This window comes from Galeopterus variegatus, unplaced genomic scaffold, assembly GCF_000696425.1.
Source record: "Galeopterus variegatus unplaced genomic scaffold, G_variegatus-3.0.2 Scaffold123, whole genome shotgun sequence".
Classification (NCBI taxonomy): domain Eukaryota; kingdom Metazoa; phylum Chordata; class Mammalia; order Dermoptera; family Cynocephalidae; genus Galeopterus; species Galeopterus variegatus.
The window spans coordinates 90,808-111,837 of NW_007726234.1; the positions used below are offsets into that span (position 1 = coordinate 90,808).

A 21,030-nucleotide genomic window follows, 5' to 3' on the forward strand; every position below is an offset into this window, starting at 1 on the left:
TGTCTTTTTCCGTGTCCGGCAACGGATCGCAACCCTCAGTGTTGCCCCCGTACCGGACCGGGGACCGGCAACGGGATTGCAACCCTCGGTGTTGCCCCCACGCCTCGCTCAGCCAGTGAGCGGGAACTGGTCTGTATGTGGGATCCGAACCCTCGGGCGGGAGCGCCACCGCGCTTCCCAAGCGGTGCACTTATCCAGAGTTCCACCGGGCCGGCCCCTCAAGGTATTTTTTAATTTGCCTTGTGATTTTTTTCTTTGATCTATTGGTTGTTTGAGAGTGTTTTGTTTAATTTCCAAATATTTGTGCATTTTCCAGTTTTCCTTATTTTATTAATTTCTAGTTCCATTTCATTGTGGTAAGAGAAGATACTCTGTATGACTTCAGTCTCTAAATTTATTGAGATTGGTTTCGTGGCCTAACGTGCTCTCTGCTGGAGAATGTTCCATGTGTTCTTAAGAAGAATGCATTCTGCTTTTATTGGGTGGAATGTTCTATATATGTTCATTAGGTCTAATTGGTTTATAGTGTTCGTCAATGCTTCTATTTCCTTATTAATCTTTTCTCTGGTTGTTCTGTCCATTACTGGAAGTGGAGTATTGAAGTATCCAACCATTACTATGGGACTGTCTACTTCTTCCCTCAATTCTTCATATATTGTTACATATGTTTTGTGGCCCTGTCAATAGGTGTGTATGTGTTTGTAATTGTCATATTTTCTTGATGGACTGAACCTTTTATCATGAAATGTCTTTCTTTGTCTGTTGTCCTTCTGTGTCTTTTATTTAAAGTCTATTTTTATGATATTAGTACGGTAGCCCCACGTTATCTGTGATTTTGCTTTCCACAGTTTGTTACCTGTGGTGTAGTACAATAAAATGTTGCGAGACCATATTCACATAACTTTTACTACATTATGTTGTTATAATTGCTATATTTTAGTATTAGTTATAGCTAATCTCTTACTATGCATAACTTATAAATTAAACTTTATAATAGTTATGTGTACATATAGGAAAAAACATAATATATATAGGGTTCAGTACTGTTCGGACTTTCAAGCATCCATTGGGGGTCTTGGAACATATCCTCCTTGGATAAGGGGGGTGTATTAGTCCGTTTCTGTTGCTTATAATGAAATACACAGAACTGGTGTTTTTTAAAGAAAACGAAATTTATTACTTACAATTTCTGAGGCTGTGAAGTCCAAAGTCCAGAGAACACAGCTAGTGAAAGTCTTGATGGGTAACAGTGATGGCAGGGTATTACATTGCGAAAATGGCAGAGCAGAGAGAGGGAACTAACCTCCTCATTCACGCTTCTTTTAAAGCCCTCCAAACCATGACCACCATTTTTAATCCATTCTCTATAGTATGGTCCAATAATCTAATCACCTCTCAAGGCCCCCCTTTCAGTTACCATGATAGGATTTTCTGCCTTCTTGATACTGTCACAGTGGGGGTCAAGTTTCAGGGGGACACTAAATCCAAGGCAGGGGGACTGGTGTATAGCAAAAACAGCTCTCTTTTGGTTACGATTTGCATTGACTATTTTTTTCTATCCTTTCACTTTCTATGTATGTGTTTGGATCTAAAGTAAGTCTTGTAGGTAACATATAGATGGATCATTTAAAAAGATCCATGATGCCAGTCTCCACCTTTGTAATTGGAGACTTTAATCCACTTACTACTGATAAGGAAGGATTTTTACCATTTTACTATTTGTTTTCTGTATATGTCTTTTATCTTTTTTTCCCCTCAGTTCTTCCATTACTGTCTTCTTTTGTGTTTAATCAATTTTTTTTTCCTTTTTGTCTTTTTTCATGACTGGCAACGGATCGCAACCCTCAGTGTCGCGCCCGTACCGGCCCGGGACTGGCAACGGGATCGCAACCCTCGGTGTTGCTCCCTGCACCTCGCTCAGCCAGTGAGCGGCCGGTCTGTATGTGGGATCCGAACCCTCGGCGGGAGCGCCACCGCACTTCCCAAGCGGCGCACTGTAGCAGTGCGCCACCGGGCCGGCCCGTGTTTAATCAATTTTTGTAGCATACCCTTTGATTCCTTTTGCATTTCCTTATCTATATTTTTAAATTTTACTCTTAGTGGTTACTTTGGAGTAAAATTAATATCTTAAACTTATAACAACGTAGTTCTAATTAATACTAAGCTGAACTTCAGTAAAATACAAAATCTGCTTTTGTATGTCCCTACCTCTTCATGTTGTTATCATTAATTACATATTGATACATTGTGTGCCTACTAACATTAATTTGTAATTATTGCTTTATGCATTTGTCTTTTAAATCATAAAGGAATAAAAGAGGAGTTACAAACAAAAAATACAAGATACTGGCTTTTTTAGCTACCTCTGTAGTTACTTTTTACCAGTGTTCTCTCTATTTTTCTTTATATGGTTTCAAGTTATGGGTAGTATTCCCTTTAGCATTTTATGTAGGGCCTATCTACTCATAACAAACTCTCTCTGCTTTTCTTTATCTGGGAATGTTTTAATTTCTCCTTCATTCTTGAAGGATAGTTTTACCCAATATAGAATTCTCCGTTGACAGGATTTTTTGTTTTGTTTTGTTTTTTCCAGCACTTTTAAATGCTGAAATTGTGCGTTTAAAAGTCACCTCACTGCCTTCTGGTCTCTAAGGTCTCTGATGAGAAATTGATTATTTATCTTATGAGGATCCCTTGTATGTGATGAGTTACTTCTCTCTTTGTACTTGCAAGAGTCTCTCCTTGTTTTTGTCTTTTAATAGTTTGATTAGTATGTCTGGTGTGGATCTCTTTGAATTTATCCTGTGGAGTTCCTTGAACAACTTGGATGTGTAGATTAATATCTTTTTTTTTATTTTTGTCCTTTTGACACTGGCCGCACTGCGCTCAGCCAGTGAGCGCACCGGCAGCCATCCCTATATAGGATCCGAACCCGCAGCCTTGGATGTGTAGATTAATATCTTTTTTTTTATTTTTGTCCTTTTGACACTGGCCGCACTGCTCTCAGCCAGTGAGCGCACCGGCAGCCATCCCTATATAGGATCCGAACCCGCAGTGGGAGCACTGCTGTGCTCCCAGTGCCGCACTCTCCCGAGTGCGCCACGGGCTCGGCCCAGATTAATATCTTTTTTTTTATTTTTGTCCTTTTGACACTGGCCGCACTGCTCTCAGCCAGTGAGCGCACCGGCAGCCATCCCTATATAGGATCCGAACCCGCAGCGGGAGCACTGCTGTGCTCCCAGTGCCGCACTCTCCCGAGTGCGCCACGGGCTCGGCCCAGATTAATATCTTTTAATCATATTTGTTGAGTTTTTAATTATTTATTCAAATAGTCTTTCTGCCTCTTTCTCCTCTCCATCTAAGACTTCCATAATGCATCTATTAATATGTTTGATTATGTCCCACAAGTTTCTCAGCCTCTATTAATTTATTATTTTTTGTCATTATTTTTTCTTTTTTGGCAGCTAGCCACTACAGGGATCTGAACCCTTTACCTTGGTGTTACCAGCAACATGCTCTCCCAAGTGAGCTAACCAACCAGCTCTGTCATTATTTTTTCCTTTAGTTGACTTATCTTTTAAGTTCACTGATTCTTCTGCCTGCTTGAATCTGCTGTTGAAACTCCCTAGTGAATTTTTTACTAAGAAAATGAAAAGTTATTAAAGTTATTGTACTTTACAGCTCTAGAATTTTCATTTGATTCTTTTTTATAATTTCTCTCTTATTTATTAATATTCTATATTTGTTGACACATTATTCTTCTGGTTTCCTTTAGTTCTTTGTCTGTAGTTTCCTTTAGCTTTCTGAGAATATTTAATACAGTTGATTAATTTGTCCATAATCTTGAAACCATCTTCATCTACAGTGTATCTTTCAGGATTTCCTAAAAGTTTCTGAACTACCACTGGCAGTCTTTAATGGTTTTTAGGTGTTATGAAATTTTCCTTTTGTTAAACATAAATTCTTTCCACTATTTTAGTGAGATTTTAGGAGGGAAGTAAGATAGTGCACCATTTGGATCCGTCTGTGAATGAGTGTGATGTGGACATGAAAGCTGCTCTGTGGCGGATGGGGAGGGCTGTACAAAGGCACATGAATGCAGTGCTGACTGCCATCATGCTCCTCACCAGCTGTGATTTCTTCTTCTCTTACATGAATTTGTTATGCTTCTTTTCTAAGCCCTTTCTTTGAAAATACTGCCTGTACCTGTACAGGTCCTCCATGACATGGATTTATCTTTTTCTTCCCAGTGCTGTATTAAATGAGAATAATGTGCCCTTTTCCAAACATTCTCTTACTCTGATGCATACTACACCTGCAGACAGTGGTTCTGTTCTAAAGGTAAGAATATTTTTATTCTTAAAGTTTCTCCAGAGACAACATTGTATTGAATCTTGTAATATAACCAGGGACATCTGGTGATTTGCGATTGACAGCTTGGTCTTAAGCTGTGAGAAAAGTATTGAGCCTCAATTCTCTAGGGAGAATCCTGTCGCCATATCCCTCACAAAAGTATCTCAGGATTTCTCCTCCAGCTTTTGTGTTGTTTGCTAGTATTTTTGTTTTTTGGGTGGTCTTAGATGCTGGCTATGCTTCCACTCATTTTTCCTTTTAAGGAAATACAATTTTTTCATGCAAATAGGCACTTTTTAAGTGATTATTAGATGAAAGAGTTAGGGCTATATCTCTAATGCAGAGGTGATTTTGCTGAAATTCATAGTCTGATTTACTCTAGAGAATATAAGTTGTGTGAGTGACAGTCTTGTTCATTGTTGTTCACTAGTGTCTCAAACAGTACATGGTACAGTAATAGGCACTAAATAAATGTTTGAAATGACAGTGAAATTTTTGAAATAACAGGGACCTATCATTGATTTTGTTGCGACATAACCAGTCATCCCAACTTCTGCTTTTCCTATATCCACTGGCCATATATCCACTTTCCAATTCAGAAATCATAGAAACCTGGTTCTGTTACCCATGAATGTTTTAATTTGCAAGTTAAATTAAAAATTGTCCTTGCAAATGAACACTTACATTTTTTTTTATTTCATAATGTCCATTTATTGTAGAAATTTACCAAATATTCCACGAAAAGGAAAAATTAGAAATCACCTGTATTCTCACCACCCAAAGACAGTAGTACTAATATTTAGGTATATAATCTTTCAGATTTGGGGGCTTAAAGAAAAAACTCAACCTAAATTACCTTCAATTAGAGGTTCTGTTTCTGCTAATTAAAATTCTAAAAAGATACGTTGAAATCTTTGACTATTCATTGAGAAATGAAAATTAAGTAGAACCTGAGATGTTTTAAGAACAGAGAAGGCTATTTAGTTCAAAGATATATTGCATATGTAAAATGTACCAGACAGCATGCTAGGCATTAAAGATTCAAAAATGAATGAAACGTGGTGTCTGCTTTCAAACTGCTTATCATCCAGTGGGAGAGAGAATTATAATACATTGTGTTACAGACATGTACAAGCTGTTATGGTGCACTTAAGTCAGGCAGTGGGGTGGGAAGAGGGAGATGTGAGAGAAGAAAGAACAATTTTTTCAGGTATGTGATTAAAATTAAGTTGTATGTTGAAATACGAATAGGAGATTCACCAAGGCCTGAAGGCAAATAGATAGAAATGTACAAGTTAAGGGCCTTTTTTGTTATGTATTATGCCCTAGGTTCCTATTTCTCTTATTGATAGATTATAATTTTATCTTTTTAAATTTTCTCTACCCCCCCCCCCACTGCAGTATAGAATCGTGACGTCAATAATGTGCTTCAAATATTAATTAAACAAAAAGTGTTAATTAACATGTATGGAGGGAGAGTTCATATTGTATTCTTTTACAAACAGTGAAGCACACATACATCTAAATAAAGAAGCATTTGGAATCCAGGTGTCTCTTTTATTCACTGTCTCCTGTGCTGAATCTTTTACCATTCTCATCTAGTCTTAAAAGTTAAGAGCCAGAACAGTCTTAACCTTACCCAAGTTTTGTCTCTCCAAAAGGAATAGCTGTATAAAATTTACATAACATTTTAGCTTTTTCAAGTTCCAATTATAGTCTAGGTTTCTCTCCATTTAGAAGTAGAATCAGTAATAACCGTGATTCCTCAGTGTCCCTGTTTAAAGGATTAACACTAACCAGGCCTAGGTCAAAATTCTAAATTGAGAGGATATGGAAGAAACTTAGTCTGATGATTCAGTCATTTAACAATTCTAGATGCCTTGTCTTCCATAGGATACCACAGAGGAACTGGATGCCTTGCTCTTGTCACTCACAGAGCATCTGATGGACCACACAGTCACACCTCAGGTGAATGTGCTTTAAAACAGCAAGTGGGAAAGGAATTTCTGTTTTGAAAAATGTTCCTACTAGATTCCAATTTTTGCCTTTTTAACAATTTAGTAAAACTTTTCATTTAATAAGACTTTATACTTCAGTAACCTCTCAGCATTGCCTTTCTGTTCTAAAATTCTGCCCATTTGAATTTGTGTATCACCGTATAGAAATTACATGTCACTATAAGCCTATTTATAATTCAACACCACATTAAATAACATGAGAGAGAATGTGGGCTAAACCAGCTTGTTAAGAGTTAAGATAATAAGGACATATTTAATTCTTTTTTTTTTTTTTTTTTCTTTTTCTTTCATGAGACCGGCCACACTGTGCTCAGCCATTGAGTGCCCCGGCCATCCCTATATAGGATCCGAACCCACAGCGGGAGCGCTGCTGCGCTCCCAGCACCACACTCTCCCGAGTGCGCCAAGGGCTCGGCCAGGACATATTTAATTCTAAAAAAAATTTTACAGAAGGGTGGGAACATAAGAGTGATTGGCATTGAACATATCAATCATTATTATATGATCATATTTTATAACAGAAGATATTGTGTTAAGTACTGTGACTGTAATACAAATAAGAAGCAGTTTCTTCCCTCCAGGGACTTAGCATTTAGTAGGGGTGAAAGATACACAAATAACTAATTTCGTGCCTCATGAGTGATGTAAGAATTACTGTAGGAACTGTACGGTATTCTGAAGGCTCAGAAGTCCAGATGGTCCGTTCTAGGTGCTGGATGTTTGCTTAGATCTTTAACTGTCAAATTTGGGTGTGTATCAGAATCACCTAGAGGGCATATTGAAACACAGATTGCTGGGACCCACCTCAGAGTTTCAAATTTGGTATGTCTTGGGTGGGGCCTGCAAAGTTGTATTTCTGACATGTTCCCAGGTTATGCAGATGTGGTCTGGGAACCCACCCTATGGGAACTACCAGCTTAGATCAATAAACAAAAAGACTTTACCAAAGGGTAAGAATTAATTACAAGTCTGGAAAAGTCTGTCAAACCATTTTATGTTTACTGTTTACCATATTTCTCTCTTTTTATTTCCTATTATTAAAGTGCATTTTCTTAATATTGGTAGGAAAGTCATACTTTGTATTTTTATTCTTTTGGTAGTTATCTAATTTATTAAGACCTGGACTTATAGTAATTTTTTTCTCATCGGTATCTAAGGCCACCAACGCAAGGACTAGTCTAAATTTCCATAAAATAGAGAAGTTTCATTTGATTATAATTCTACACATAGAAGGAAGATCTAGAAAACTAAACATTAAAAAAAAGTAACAAAGGCCCTATGAATCAGGAACAATATATTCAAATACTTCATGCATGTGTGAGAATGACCTTTGTATAAACAGGTTTTGTGTGTGTGTGTGTGTACATTCGTTGTGCTATTCATTTAGATCAGTCGAAAGTCATTGTTCAGGATGCTGCCAGTAAGGCTGTGATTATTTGTAATTAACTGACATTTCAGAAAATAAACTGTTACGCTGAATACTCGGTGTAGCATAAGGGGAAGTCCTAGTAAATGAACTGAAAGTGGTGGTACCATGCTTGAGTAGTAAATGTTTAGATTAAAGAGATTCTCAAAATTATGACAGTTTTCCAAGTAATGAAGTATAGCATTTGTGTTGAAGAAAAAGGTCTTGGATACAGAAGTCCATGTCAGCTCAAGGAGGCCCATTAAGAATTGCCTCTCTCTCTACAATGTATTTCATAATAATAGACGAAGGTATGACTATATATGAAAATAAGTCAGTCTTCCCTAAAAGTAAATACAAATATAAAATTTATTTTAGGTGTCTTCAGCAACCATGATCACACCCCGATGGATTGTTCCAGTAAGTTCATGATATATGTGATTTTTCTTCTGGTTACCCTTTCAGAGTAAGTCCTAAAGGATCACCAGGTTTTTGTTATTCCTTAAAATATGGGGGTCATTATCAAAGCTCTGTTTTTCCTTACACGTATGAGAGTCATTATCAGAGCTCTGTTCACTGAACTTAATGGCTTCAAACTACTGGCATAGTCTTTCTGTTTATAAATGCTTAGGGATGCTGACAAAAACAAAAATAAAAATCTGAGGTGAAGGATGGTTAAAAGAAAAAATCAACCATGGTAATAAAAATTAGCTTTCTTACTGCCATAGCCATTAGTGAAGCTGATTTGGAGCTGAAGTGCTGACCAAGTAGGTATTGTCACTTCTGTATTCAGATGTGTTGTATATCTTCCACAGCAGAGTGGTGCCATTTCTAATGGACTTGCAGGGTATGGAACATTTTCGGCAGGGAAGGAAGGACATGGTAATAAGGATGGAGTCTCACTGATCTCTCCCCCAGCACCATTCTTGGTAGATGCTGTGATCAGGTGAGGAAATTATTTCTTAACTGCAGTTCTTAGGCATCTGTTAGGAGGAAAAAAATAAAACCTATATCTATAGTAGCAATTGTTGACCTTTCTTCACTTGAACTTGATTGAAACAGGATAAATCTTTTCACTGTTTAATGTTTAATGTAGTGTTGTTTTTTTCTTGTCAGTAGCAATTTTCTACAAAGTTATAAAATGACAATACTGGGTGTCTTTATGAAGATTTTGCTGTATAAAGATGTTAATAGGCTTATCTTTAAAATTTTATATTTATTTTAAAATCAGTTTGTATCTTTTCCTTTCATGCTTTATTACTATGATCATGCCTACTGTAACAGTGATGAACACTGGTGCCCATCAATACAGGTGAAGAAGTGTAGTACAAAGGTGAGGTAGGAGATTCCCAGGGACGTTCCCGAGATAGCTTTTACTGAAACCTGTTGTTAGTTCATTTCAACATATTGTTTGCCACAAACAGAAACTGGGCTCAAAAGAGCTTTTGTTCAGCCTGTAGTTTCTCGACTTTTGATTGCTAGGACCATAATTGCTCCAGTTTTGCAAAAGATTTATAATTGCCTTCACTCTCTCCTCAGGCCTTTTTTCTGATTATGTGAGGGTACTTCAGAAAGTACATGGAAGATTTGTATTATCTTTTAGTTCTATTTTTTCCACAAACTTTGCGTACCCTTTTGTTTGCCATTTCTCACATCCTCCTGATGTTGAGAATGTGGGTCAATTGAAGTACAGTGGATGCTTTCCTAATTAGAGAGAGAGAGGGAAAATTATTAGGGATCATTAACTTGAAAGAAATTTATAGTTTTATTTTAAAATTGTTCTCTAATCTCCACAGTGTTTAAAATAATGTTATTATTCACTCAGCAAACACTTATTGAATGTCTCTAATGTACCAGGCATTGATATTATTTGGCACTGAAGATAGCAGTGAATAAGACAGATGAGGGACCTGCCTTTGGGAAGCTTACATCTAGTCAAATAGCAGTTTATACAAATCATATGAGTTATTTCTGTAAGCATGTATTTGCTTAGTGATTGCCGCTTTAAAAATAGAGATTGCCTGCAGAGGATCAGGTGGTAATGATTTGTAATTGAATTTATACAATAAAATGTGAGTTCTTAAGGACTTCCAAATTAAAAATGACAGGTGAGAGAAGAGCTTATATCTTCATTCCTTCCCCAAACTCATGCAAAGTCATAATAAAGGATTTAAAAAGATCAACAATGACAAGTAAATAGGAAGAACAGAACAGAGACCAGAAACAAACCCACACATATAGTTACCTGATATATGGAAAAAGCAGTGATACAATGCTGTGAGGAAAGAATGGTTTTTCAGTAAATTAACTGGACAATCTAGTTGCCCATATAGAAAAAAATTAGTCTTGACCCAACCTCATATTATCCACAAAAATTCATTCTGGGTGGATTGCAGATCTAAATAATAAAGCTTTTAGAAGAAACTATAAGTGTACATCCTTTTGCCCCCAGAATAGGCAAAGATTTTTTAAATAGCTCACAAGAAGCTTTAATCATACACGAAAAAATTGATAACTTGGATTATATCAAGAAATTCCATTCATCAAGAGATATAATTTCTAGAGCATGGACGGGGAAGCCACAGAGTGGGAGAAAACATTTGTGCTTCTTCTTTCTCTCCCTCTCTTGCCATCCAGCCTCTGTATGACAAAGGACTCATATGAGGAATATATAAAGATCTCTTCCAAATCAATGAGATAAAGATAGCTCAATAGAAAAAAGGGCAAAAGACTTGAATAGGCATTCACAAGAAGATATCCAAATGGCCAGTAAGCATACAGATGGTGTACAACTTGACCAGCCATTGAGGAATGACTACATGATACCACACTACACACCACCAGAATAGGTGAAATGAAAAAGACACATAGTACCAGGTGTTGGTGACAATACGGGGCAACTGGAACTCCGTAAATTGGAATAACAACATTGGAAACAGATTTGGTAGTATTTACTAAAGCTGAGCATATCCAGTGATTCAGTGATTCTATTCTTAGGTACATATGCAGTGGAAATATGTATACATGTCCATCAAAAGACATGTACCAGAATGTTTACAGTAGCTATATTCATAGTAGTGTAAACTGAAAACCTTCCAAATGCCCAATTGCAGTCAACTAGGTTAAATATTAGAATACAGCAGAGAATTAATGAACTACACCTGCAGTATAGCAACATAGATGAATCACATAAACATAGTTGTATTATCTATTTCTGTGTAACAAAGTACCATAAATTTAGCAGCTTAAAACAGCATACATTTATAATCTCATTTTCTGTGGGTCAGAGGTCTGGATATGGCTGAGCTGGGTCCTTTGCTTCAGGATTTCTTACAGGCTGCAATCAGGTGTTGGCCAGGGTCAGGTTCTCATCTGAATGCTCAATCAGAGAAGTTCCCAGTGGTGGCTGGGTCCTGAGGAGTTGTTAGACCAAGGGCCTCAGTTCCTAGCTGGCTGTTAGCAAGAGGCTACCCTTAGTCCTTGCCATGTGGGCCTCTCACTGTGATTGCTTACTGCATCCAAGCGTGCAAACTGAGAAGGCAAGTAGAGAGTCTGCTAGCAAGTCAGAGGTCTCAGTCTCGTATAGTCTAATCACAGAAGTGACATGCTCTTACATCTGCTGTATTCTATTGGTTAAAGCAAGTCACAGGTCCTGCCCAAACTCAAGGGGAGGGGATTACGTAAGAGTGGGAACACCAAGAAGTGGGGATCATTGGGGTTCACCTTAGAGTCTCCCATCCATAATAAGGGTAAGCAAAATCAAGCTCAAACAGAAGCACAACTCTATAAAGTTTACCCCTAAAGTGGTTAGTGACTGGATGGGAGCCCAAAAGAGTCTTTTGGAGTGTTGCTAATGTTCTGTTTCATGTTCTGCATGCTGATTACAAAGGTGTGTTCAGTTTGCAAAAAGTCAACAGAACTGTAAACTTGGGCCGGCCCGGTGGCGCACTGGATAGTGCGCCGCTTGGGAAGCGCGGTGGCGCTCCCGCCCGAGGGTTCGGATCCCACATACAGACTGGTTCCCGCTCACTGGCTGAGCGAGGTGCGGGAGCAGCACCGAGGGTTGCGATCCCGTTGCCGGTCCCCGGTCCGGTACGGGGGCAACACTGAGGGTTGCAATCCGTTGCCGGACACGGAAAAAGACAAAAAGACAAAAAAAAAAAAAAGAACTGTAAACTCATGGTTTGTGCACTTTAATATATGTATGTTATACTTTTTTAAATGATGATTGAGTCCTATCTCCACTGATTTAGATTTACATTGGAAAGCTTTCTGTGTGATATTTTATTTCAAATGCTTATAATCACAAGGACAAAGAAAGGAGAGGAGACAACAGCAATTGAGAGACCTCAACAAGTTTTGGAAATAGCTAAATGATAAGTGGTAACAAATTTAGCAGAGTGGAGTAAACTAAAAACTAAGCCTGAATAGGGGAGGAAGTAGAAACAGAAAATAAAAAGCAAGTAGTTCACTTTGCAAAACCTTGAAAAGGCTCAGGAATTAGAGTTACCAGATATCTGTGAAAATAGGGCTACAAGACGGGGTTGAGAATGTGAGGATTGGTTGAAAATATTTATGCCCATTTAGACAATCCGTAATCTCCCCACTCCTGCTCGAGTTGGTATAATTCTGAAGTTTTCTCTCTGGAGGAGCTGGGCTTGAGAGTCTCTGGATTTGGGAGTTTCCATTTGGAATAAGGCTCTAAACTGAAAACAGGGAGGTTAAGTCAAAGTCCACACACTGAAGGGTGAAATTTCCAACCTTCCTTCTTTTCTCGCCTGAATGCTGTTGGCCAAGTGTAAATGTCTCAGTGAGAAAGTAAGAGGTTTATTCTCTGGAGAAACTAACCAACCAAAGACCTGCACATACTAACATTTGTTGATCCCTTGATGACATTTTAAGAATCTGCCTAATAGCCACCCAGGAAACCATTAGTTGATGAGTTTTGTCTATGCATATGCAGCTTCCAAACAACATTCCAGTGCTTCCCTCTTAAATATAGAAAGAGCTGGAGATGATCAGATGTGTGAGGAGAGACCAAAACAGGTAAACTGAAAAAAAAAACAAAAAACGAGGAAATAAAGGCAATGTGAATAGCAAAAGAAAACCTCACAAAATGATAGTATCTAAACTTATAGAGAAGATGCTGCATCCATGCAACAACAGGAAATTAAAAAACAAAACAAAACAAAAAACCCCAGAAAATCAGAATGTGTTTTTAGAAATTATTAACCATGTTAAAAATAAAATCCAAAGAATGTGTAGAAGATAAGATTGAGGCAGTCTTCCAAAAAGTAGAACAAAAAGATGAAAACTGGGAGAGAAAAGATGAGAAAATTGGAGGGTTGGTCTAGGAAGTCCAATATATGAATCATAGGAAATCCAGAAAGAAGTGTCAGTAGAAGTGAGGAAATTATCAAAGGGAGGAATCAAGAGTTCCTGGAACAGAAGGACTTGAATTTCTACATTAAAGGGGCCTTTTGAGTACCCAGCACTCAAGGAAAACAGACCACACTGAAGAACATCATGAAACTTCAGAAGATCAAAGTTGAGAGGATATATGACTTCAGAGAGGGGAGACTATATACAAAGGACTTGTGATCAGAATGGTAGCAGACTTTATTGAAATCTTGAAGATAATGGAGTAATGCCTTCAGAAAGAATTATGGAGGGAAATAGTTTTTCACCTAGAATATTTTATCCAGAAAAACTATCAGTGAAGTGTGAGATTAAAATAAAGACATTTTAGACATACAGTTTCTCTAAAATGTATAATTTCCATGTAGTCTCTTTCAAGAAGTTACTGAAAGATGTATTTTATCAAAATAAGATGATTATCCCAAAAAGAGGAAGACACAGGACCCAGGAAACAGAAGAGAGGTGCAAGGATTTATCTGGAGGAAGGCAGAGGGAAATTCCACGATGGCAGCTGCCTAGCAGGTGTAGGAAGGATCCTGTCCAGATTCAAAAAGGAGGATTTAGAGTTCCAGGAAGGATTTTGCCAAGAATAAACTAACATATGCCTTTCCCCCTGCCCCCTACAGTTCTACCTGAGAAATTAGGGATAAATTAGAGATTAGTAGAAAACTTAGTAAACACTTACTACAAAAAATGAGGCAGTTATTCAGTCCAAGGAAAATAAAAAATTATATAAAAAAGGAAATATAATACACTGATAGTTGTGGAAATATTTGCATAATTACAACAAACACTGAAAATTAACATGATCAAAATTGGTCATCTAGTTGTGCTGAAAAGGTAAGACAGGGATAGTGGGGCTGGTGAAGGGAGTGTAAGAAAGTTAAGCCTCCATAGTCCATTGTAGAAAGTCAGTATACACTCAGAACAGTTATTAGAACTTCTGCTCATTGTGAGGCAAACTCTCTGGAGGAGGCTTATTAATATACAGGCTGCTGGGTCCCCTCCTCAGAGTCTGATTCCCTATGTCTGAAGTGGGTCCTAAGAATTTGCATTTCTAACAAATTCTAGGGACCACACTTTGAGAACCAGGGATACAGAAAAGAGAAGGAAAATAGCAGAAAAAACCAGTTGAAAGTGTTTGTCTCTGTGCAGTGGGAATGGGGAGTGGTGGTACAGGTGACTGCTGTTTCATTTATAAATCTTTTTAGAGCTTTCAACGTTTTAAATTACATTCTTTGTACTATGCACTTTTATGTTGTTTTAAGTTTTTATGAAACCAAATTAAATGTCATTGCATCCTTGCATCTAAGCTTATGCTGTTCACCTACAGCAGATACTTGTGGGCCTTCATGCAGAGCCCATGTCCTAACCACTCTAACCAAGTGGATTAACTGGTATAGGAACCCAGACACTACATAAAGAAGCACAGAACAGCCCACTTCCTTTGGTATCTCCTGAGCATGTTTCTATCTCCTGAGCATATTGCTGTCATGCTCAGCACAGCACTATTCTTGATAATTGTAATAACCCTGACTCATAAAGAAGTGGTTAAATGTATGTTTTGCATATTTTACATATTCATTTAGGTCTGTAATCTACTCTGTTCTCAACATGCTCCACATGGCACTGGAGGAGACGTGAATGCTCCCCGCTCCCCCACCACCCCAAATGGTTTCATTGATTAAACTATTCTCTCTCTTTCAGCTCTGCTCCAACTTTGGTTGAAGAAGAAACCATCTTAAAGCAGAAGTGTTTGCTGACAACTGAACTCTAAGGGACTGCCCATCCCCACCTGTAACTGGAATGCCTAGCACTCTTCAGCAGTCCGTCCTGGAGTCTATTCCAGCTGGAATGTGTTGGATTCAGGAACTTGTCCTTTACTTGTAGGTAAAAAACCTCTACCTAGCTTGACTTCAACTCCATGAAAAAATAGCTACATTTTCCGTCCAACTGGAAGGGTTTAATCACACCGCATATCTACCCAAATGAAGATATCTGGGTCTTTTACTTTCTGTAATTTTGTTAAAGTTACAAATTACTGAAATAAGGGAATTACTTTCCCTGTAGTTTCCTTCAAACACTTGGCTCCACCTAGTGGTTGTAATTTTTCATATTTATAACAAGACCCCCTCTGGTAGTCAGCAGACCTTTGGATGCTATTTCCCTCTCTAGTGTCAGGGCGAGCACCCTTGATCTGAATGCCTGTTAGAGAAATTGTACTTTTTCATGCATTACCTGGAAATCAGGAACTTAGGAAGTTAATCTGGGTACTGTGTAGGTGGATTCAGAGCCAGCTGCTTTACATTTACTAAAATACTAAATAAAAGTTTAGAATACGGAGGGCTTTTAAATGTTTCTCATACTTCTGATTTCTTACTGGATTTACTATCCTAATACTGCAAATTTACAGCAAAGTAAGATAAACCTTGAGAAGAACTACAGAGAAATCAATTGCCCGTGATGTTTGCTTTAGCCCTGCCTTCCCACAGAAAGCACGTACATGTACCACACATGTATTGTATAACTTTCAGCCTGAAAAGGGGGTGGGTTACTGTTCAAGAGACCCTGGGGCACTTATCTCAGGTATCCGCACTCCGTGATGTTTGCTTTAGCCCTGCCTTCCCACAGAAAGCACGTACATGTACCACACATGTATAACTTTCAGCCTGAAAAGGGGGTGGGTTACTGTTCAAGAGACCCTGGGGCACTTATCTCAGGTATCCGCACTTCTTCCTGAGCCAGGTAGGGAATTCAGGCCCTTGTAGAGTCAGGTGATAAAGGCATAGCCCAGCAGTACTCCACATCAGTACCTATTTGGGCATACGCTCCGTTTCTTCTCAGTATAAGCTGAATAAATTTAGAGCTTTCAAACTGGAAAAAAAAAAATGAAACAAAACAAAAACACCAGGACAGAAATAGGGAATGGGGGCAGGGTAAAGGGATTTTGTTTCTTGATACCTGCCATGTATGAAACTATACACAGCATACTGAAAGAATTCACATTACATTAGAAATTTTTTTTTTTCTTTTTTCTTTTTTTTTTTTTTCCGTGTCCAGCAACGGATCGCAACCCCCAGTGTTGCCCCCGTACCAGACCGGGGACCGGCAACGGGATCGCAACCCTCGGCGTTGCCCCCGCGCCTCGCTCAGCCAGTGAGCGGGAACCGGTCTGTATGTGGGATCCGAACCCTCGGGCGGGAGCGCCGCTGCGCTTCCCAAGCGGCGCACTTATCCAGTGCGCCACCGGGCTGGCCCCTACATTAGAAATTTTGTATTAAGTTTAGAAGTTTTCTAGGGCCGGCCCAGTGGCGCACTCCTAGAGTGCGGCGCTCCCGCCGAGGGTTCGGATCCCACGTAGAGACCTGTCCGCTCACTGGTTGAGCGCGGTGCGGGCGCGACACCGAGGGTTGCGATCCCGTTACTGGTCACAACACCGAGGGTTGCGATCCCGTTACCGGTCACGACAAAAGACAAAAAGGAAAACAAAAAAGAAGTTTTCTAGAATCTCCCCATCCCTTTCGGCCTGAAAAAATTGGGATGTTAAAGTAGTACATGCTCATCATAGAAAAATAGAGAAAAGTATAAAAATGTCCATCTGTATTCTCAACACCCAGAAGTAAAACTTGAGCATAAATAATTTCAACCTCAATTGTTGTGGGCAGTGAGAATGATCTGGAAATCATGTTGGTAAAGTCATTGTTAATCCCATGTTATCAAGGACTAATGTTAAGCTATACCTCCTGGAATTTGTTTTTTAGTTTTCTTCCCTGTGATGTGTGTATAATTGAGGATTAATTTGTACTGCTCAGCATAAAAGAATATCCAGTTTTATGGTGTTTTAAAACTCCATGGTTGGGACTATCCCGAGTTCCCTGTGGCATAATTATTTGCTCAGGCAAACACATACTAGTGTCTGACTGGAAAGCTCAGGAATTTTAATCTTGCACTGTTTCCCAGGGAGCTATAGAGGTTGGAAACCACTTTGCAGAAAACATTTTTGCTGAAGGAAAGAAAGTTGGCACTTCTTGCTGGCTGCCTCCCCTTGGACATTATGCTAATAAGCTTGTGAATTTCATTGGTGGAGCTCTTGCCAGCTCTTAGTTGTAAAACACATTTTCTCACAGCTCTAAGTGACACCTAGATTCAAGAGCCTGACCTAGGACATGTTGGACTGGGCATCAAATTTTCAGTGTCTTGACAGGTCTAGATGTCTTGCAAGGTTAAACTTGTGCTGCTAAACACAGAGCAGCCATGGCATTATGGCTTGGAAGGCCTAAATTTCCCATTCAGTTTAGGAGATAGCACCATCTTTATTTTAAACTTCCTAAAATTTAGGAATTAAGTAATTGGAAATATTTTATAACTTTTGTGTCTTTGGGTACCAGTGTTCTTGCCAGTCAGAATATTGATATGGACTTTGTTAAAATTGAATCTCAAGCTAAAAGGAAATTTTGTCTCATGTCCTGACCTGAAGTGGTGGTAAGCATGGAAATTAATACTGGAATGCTGAATAGCCCTGACAGATTAGATACCTGTCAAATATAAGTTTTCTGTCATATCTTCTGCTGGTGCCATGCCCAGAGCTGCTGTAACAGTTCGTCCCATTCTGTTCCCCTGAAAAGTGGGGGTAGGGGGCAGAACTGAGGAGGTGTGTGAATGTGGCAGGCAGGGAAGGGGAGAATTCTTTCTGTGAGAAGAGGGAAGCGTGAACCAGTGAAAGAGCTGGCAAAGGGAGGCTGGAGATGATACTGGGTAAGAAGGTAGGCTGATGACACTGGAGCTGAAGTGGGAGGAGGAGCAGCGAGGTGCTCTGCAGGCTTTCCTGATGGTTTGCAGTGTGTGCTGTGCTGGGAGCGGTGCTGCCTGCCCTAGGGGAGTGGACAGGAGAGGAACCTCAAATCAGTCCATTTTATAGCCCTGGTGGGGGGAAAGGGGAGTTGGCATGGTGGTTTAAAATAAGATGCGAAGGTTTCAGTTATCTGTCCTAGACTCTGCCTCGGAACTTGTAAAATAATCAGTGAGATTTTATTTCTGATTATTTGTCGGAAGCATCACGTTAGTCCACACAGGAGGGGCTCATGGTTATTCCATTTCTGCTCTTCAGGAGACACTGCTGAATAGAGGAATGGTTAGATTCCTTTTGTGCTTATTTCCTTAATGTTTTTACATTGTTTTAGGAAAAATCCTTTTTAAAAATATTTCTTATAAGGATTTCTCTTTATCAGAGGGTTTGTTTGGTTTTTTTGTAGCACATATATTCATTCTTTTTATCTTTATATCTGGATACAATAGACTATTATGAGAACCTCACTAACTATTTTGTGTTTACTTTTTATATGTGTAAAGCTTTGCAGTAGTTTTTAAAGTGTAATTTATTTTTCTATTGAGTGCAGTATTCATTCAGTGTGTTCCAGTTTTATATGACTTGTATTAGAATCACTGCACTGAACTGTGAGTTGTTTGTACACTGAAATGTGAACTCTAGATGTGACCCCATTCAAATAAAACTTCTATGAGACATTCATGATTTTATAAGCTGTTTCATTTTCTTGGAAGTGTGATACCTACATGTTGCCTCAACAGAATGATAGGCCAGAGCCATTGTTGACGGGAGTGTCCAGGAGGGAATGGAAGCAGCAGCACAGTTTTCAGGGTTCAGTGCAGTGTGTGGTGTAAACTTTTAGGAGTAGGGGCATTTTCAAAGGTTAAAAACCTCATTGGCCATAGCCAGCATGCCCTGGAAGGCACAATGGTCATTGCAAGGAAAAGCATGATACAGTAAAAACACAACTTTGGGCATGGGATCTAGGATGTGCTACATAAAACACGAGAGACCTTGAATAAATTATTGCACAAACCTGTGCCTCAGTTCCTTTGTCTGAAAGGACATATAAAGTGTATGTCACAGTATCTGAGAGTAGCAAGTAGGCAAGTGTCATCATCTCTTTCCCTCTGCCCCACCAGCCCCCAGCCTTCTGTAGGTTTGTACCACATCCTTTGTAGTGGATTGAATTGTGTCCCCCTAAAACTCATTGAAGCTTGAATTGTGTCGCCAAGTTTTATGTATTAGAAACATAGCCCCAACTGTGACTGTTAAGAGAGTGGGAAATACTATTATGGTAATTGAAAGGTGGTGGAGCCTTGAAGAGGTGATTGGATTGTAGGACCATGCAGGATTAAAAATGGTGGCCAGGGGTGTGGTTCTAAGGGCTTTAAAAGAGGAGGAGAGTCTGTCTTTCTTTCTCTCTGCTCTCTCTGCTTCCATCATCTTGCAGTGTGAACCCCTACATCACTGTCACCACCACCATATGGACTTTGGACTTCCCAGCCTCAGAAACTGTAAGAATAAATTTCATTTTCTTTATAAATTACCCAGTGTCAGGTATTCTGTTATAGCAACACAAAACAGACTAATACAGAAAATTGCTTATAGCAGATACTTGAAAATGTGGAAACGGCTTTGGAACTGGGTGTTGAGGAGAGGTTGGAGGAGTTTGGAGGACTCAGAAGAAGACAGAGATGAGGGAAAGTTTGAAATGCCTTAGACACTGTTTACATGATGGTGATAGAAATTATCAGAATGCTGATAGAAATATGGACTGTAAAGACCCTTCTAAGGAGGTCTCAGATAGAAATCAGGAGTTTTTCGGAAACTGGGGCAAAGATCATCCTTGCTGTGAACTGGCAAGGAATTTGGTTGCATTGTTTCCATGCCCTAGGAATTTGTGGAAGTTGAAACTTAGGAGTTGTGAACCAGAGTATCTGGCGGAAGAAATTTCTAAGCAGCAAAGCATTAAGGAAGCTGCATGGCTACTTGCAACAGTCTAGGCTGAGTTATGGCGGTAAAGGCACAATGTAAAGCCAGAATTTAAAAGGGAAGCAGAGTGTAAAGATTTGGAAAATTTGCAGCCTGGCCATGTGGTGGAGAAGCAGAGAGCATGCAGTGGTGCAGCCCAGTGACCATTAGCTAAGAAATTAGTACAAAGAAAAGGGATTATCAAGAGAAGGGGGAAAAGGCCCTGAAGGCATTGCAGAAGCCTCTGGGGCAAACCTTTCCATTAAAGGCCCAGAGGCCTAGGGAGACAAAATGGTCTTGGTGAACAGGCCTGAGGCACCTTCTACAGGCTCACTGCTCAGGACCACCTCGGGAAGCTGCTTCAAGCACCAGCACCCCAGCTGCTTTGACTACTCCAGCTGTGGCTAAATTGGCCCCAGTTGTGGCTGGACGTGCAGCTTTGGAAAATATAAGCCAGAAGCCTTTGTGGCATCCATGTGGTGTTATGTCTGCAGGCTTGCAGAATGCTAGATGTGTGGAGGCTTGGGAGCCTCCACCTCAATTTCAAAGGATGTATGGAAAAATTGGGGGCCCAGGAGGAGATCTGTTGCAGGGATGGAGTCACTGCAGACAACCTTCAGTAGAGCAATGACGAGTGGAAACTTGGGGTCGGAGTTGCAGCAGAGAAACCCCATCAGTGCCATGTGTAGTGGAGCCGTGAGAGTGGGAAAGCCATGGAGACCCCAGACCTGTGGATCTACCAGTGTGCAATGCCAGCCTGCAAGAACTAAAGCATCACCAGAGACCAGGAAAGCCATAGGAGCAGAGCTGCCAAAGGACTTGGGACCCAATGCCCACACCAGCGTGCAGAGGAGATTGAACATCGAGTCAAGATACATGATTCACTAGCTTTGAGATTTAATGCCTGCCCTGCTGGGTTTCAGATTTGTTTGGGACCTGTTACCTCCTTATTTTGGCCTATTTCTCCCCCCCCTTTTTTTTTTTGTCCTTTTTGAGACCGGCCTCACCGCGCTCAGCCAGTGAGCGCTGTGAGCACA

General features: G+C 39.6%; 1 protein-coding gene across 1 annotated transcript in view; it reads left to right on the plus strand.

The window, feature by feature from the left end:
* Positions 1–15,548, plus strand: part of LOC103603731 (band 4.1-like protein 5) — a gene marked incomplete at its 5' end in the record, with an annotated part of 104,406 nt that extends 88,858 nt beyond the window's left edge. The window contains 5 exons of the mRNA XM_008588311.1: positions 4,251–4,341; positions 6,247–6,321; positions 8,155–8,196; positions 8,592–8,722; positions 14,902–15,548. Coding sequence (XP_008586533.1) covers positions 4,251–4,341; positions 6,247–6,321; positions 8,155–8,196; positions 8,592–8,722; positions 14,902–14,971 — 409 coding nt within the window. The remainder of the gene's footprint in view (positions 1–4,250; positions 4,342–6,246; positions 6,322–8,154; positions 8,197–8,591; positions 8,723–14,901) is intronic.
* Positions 15,549–21,030: the final 5,482 nt, after the last annotated feature.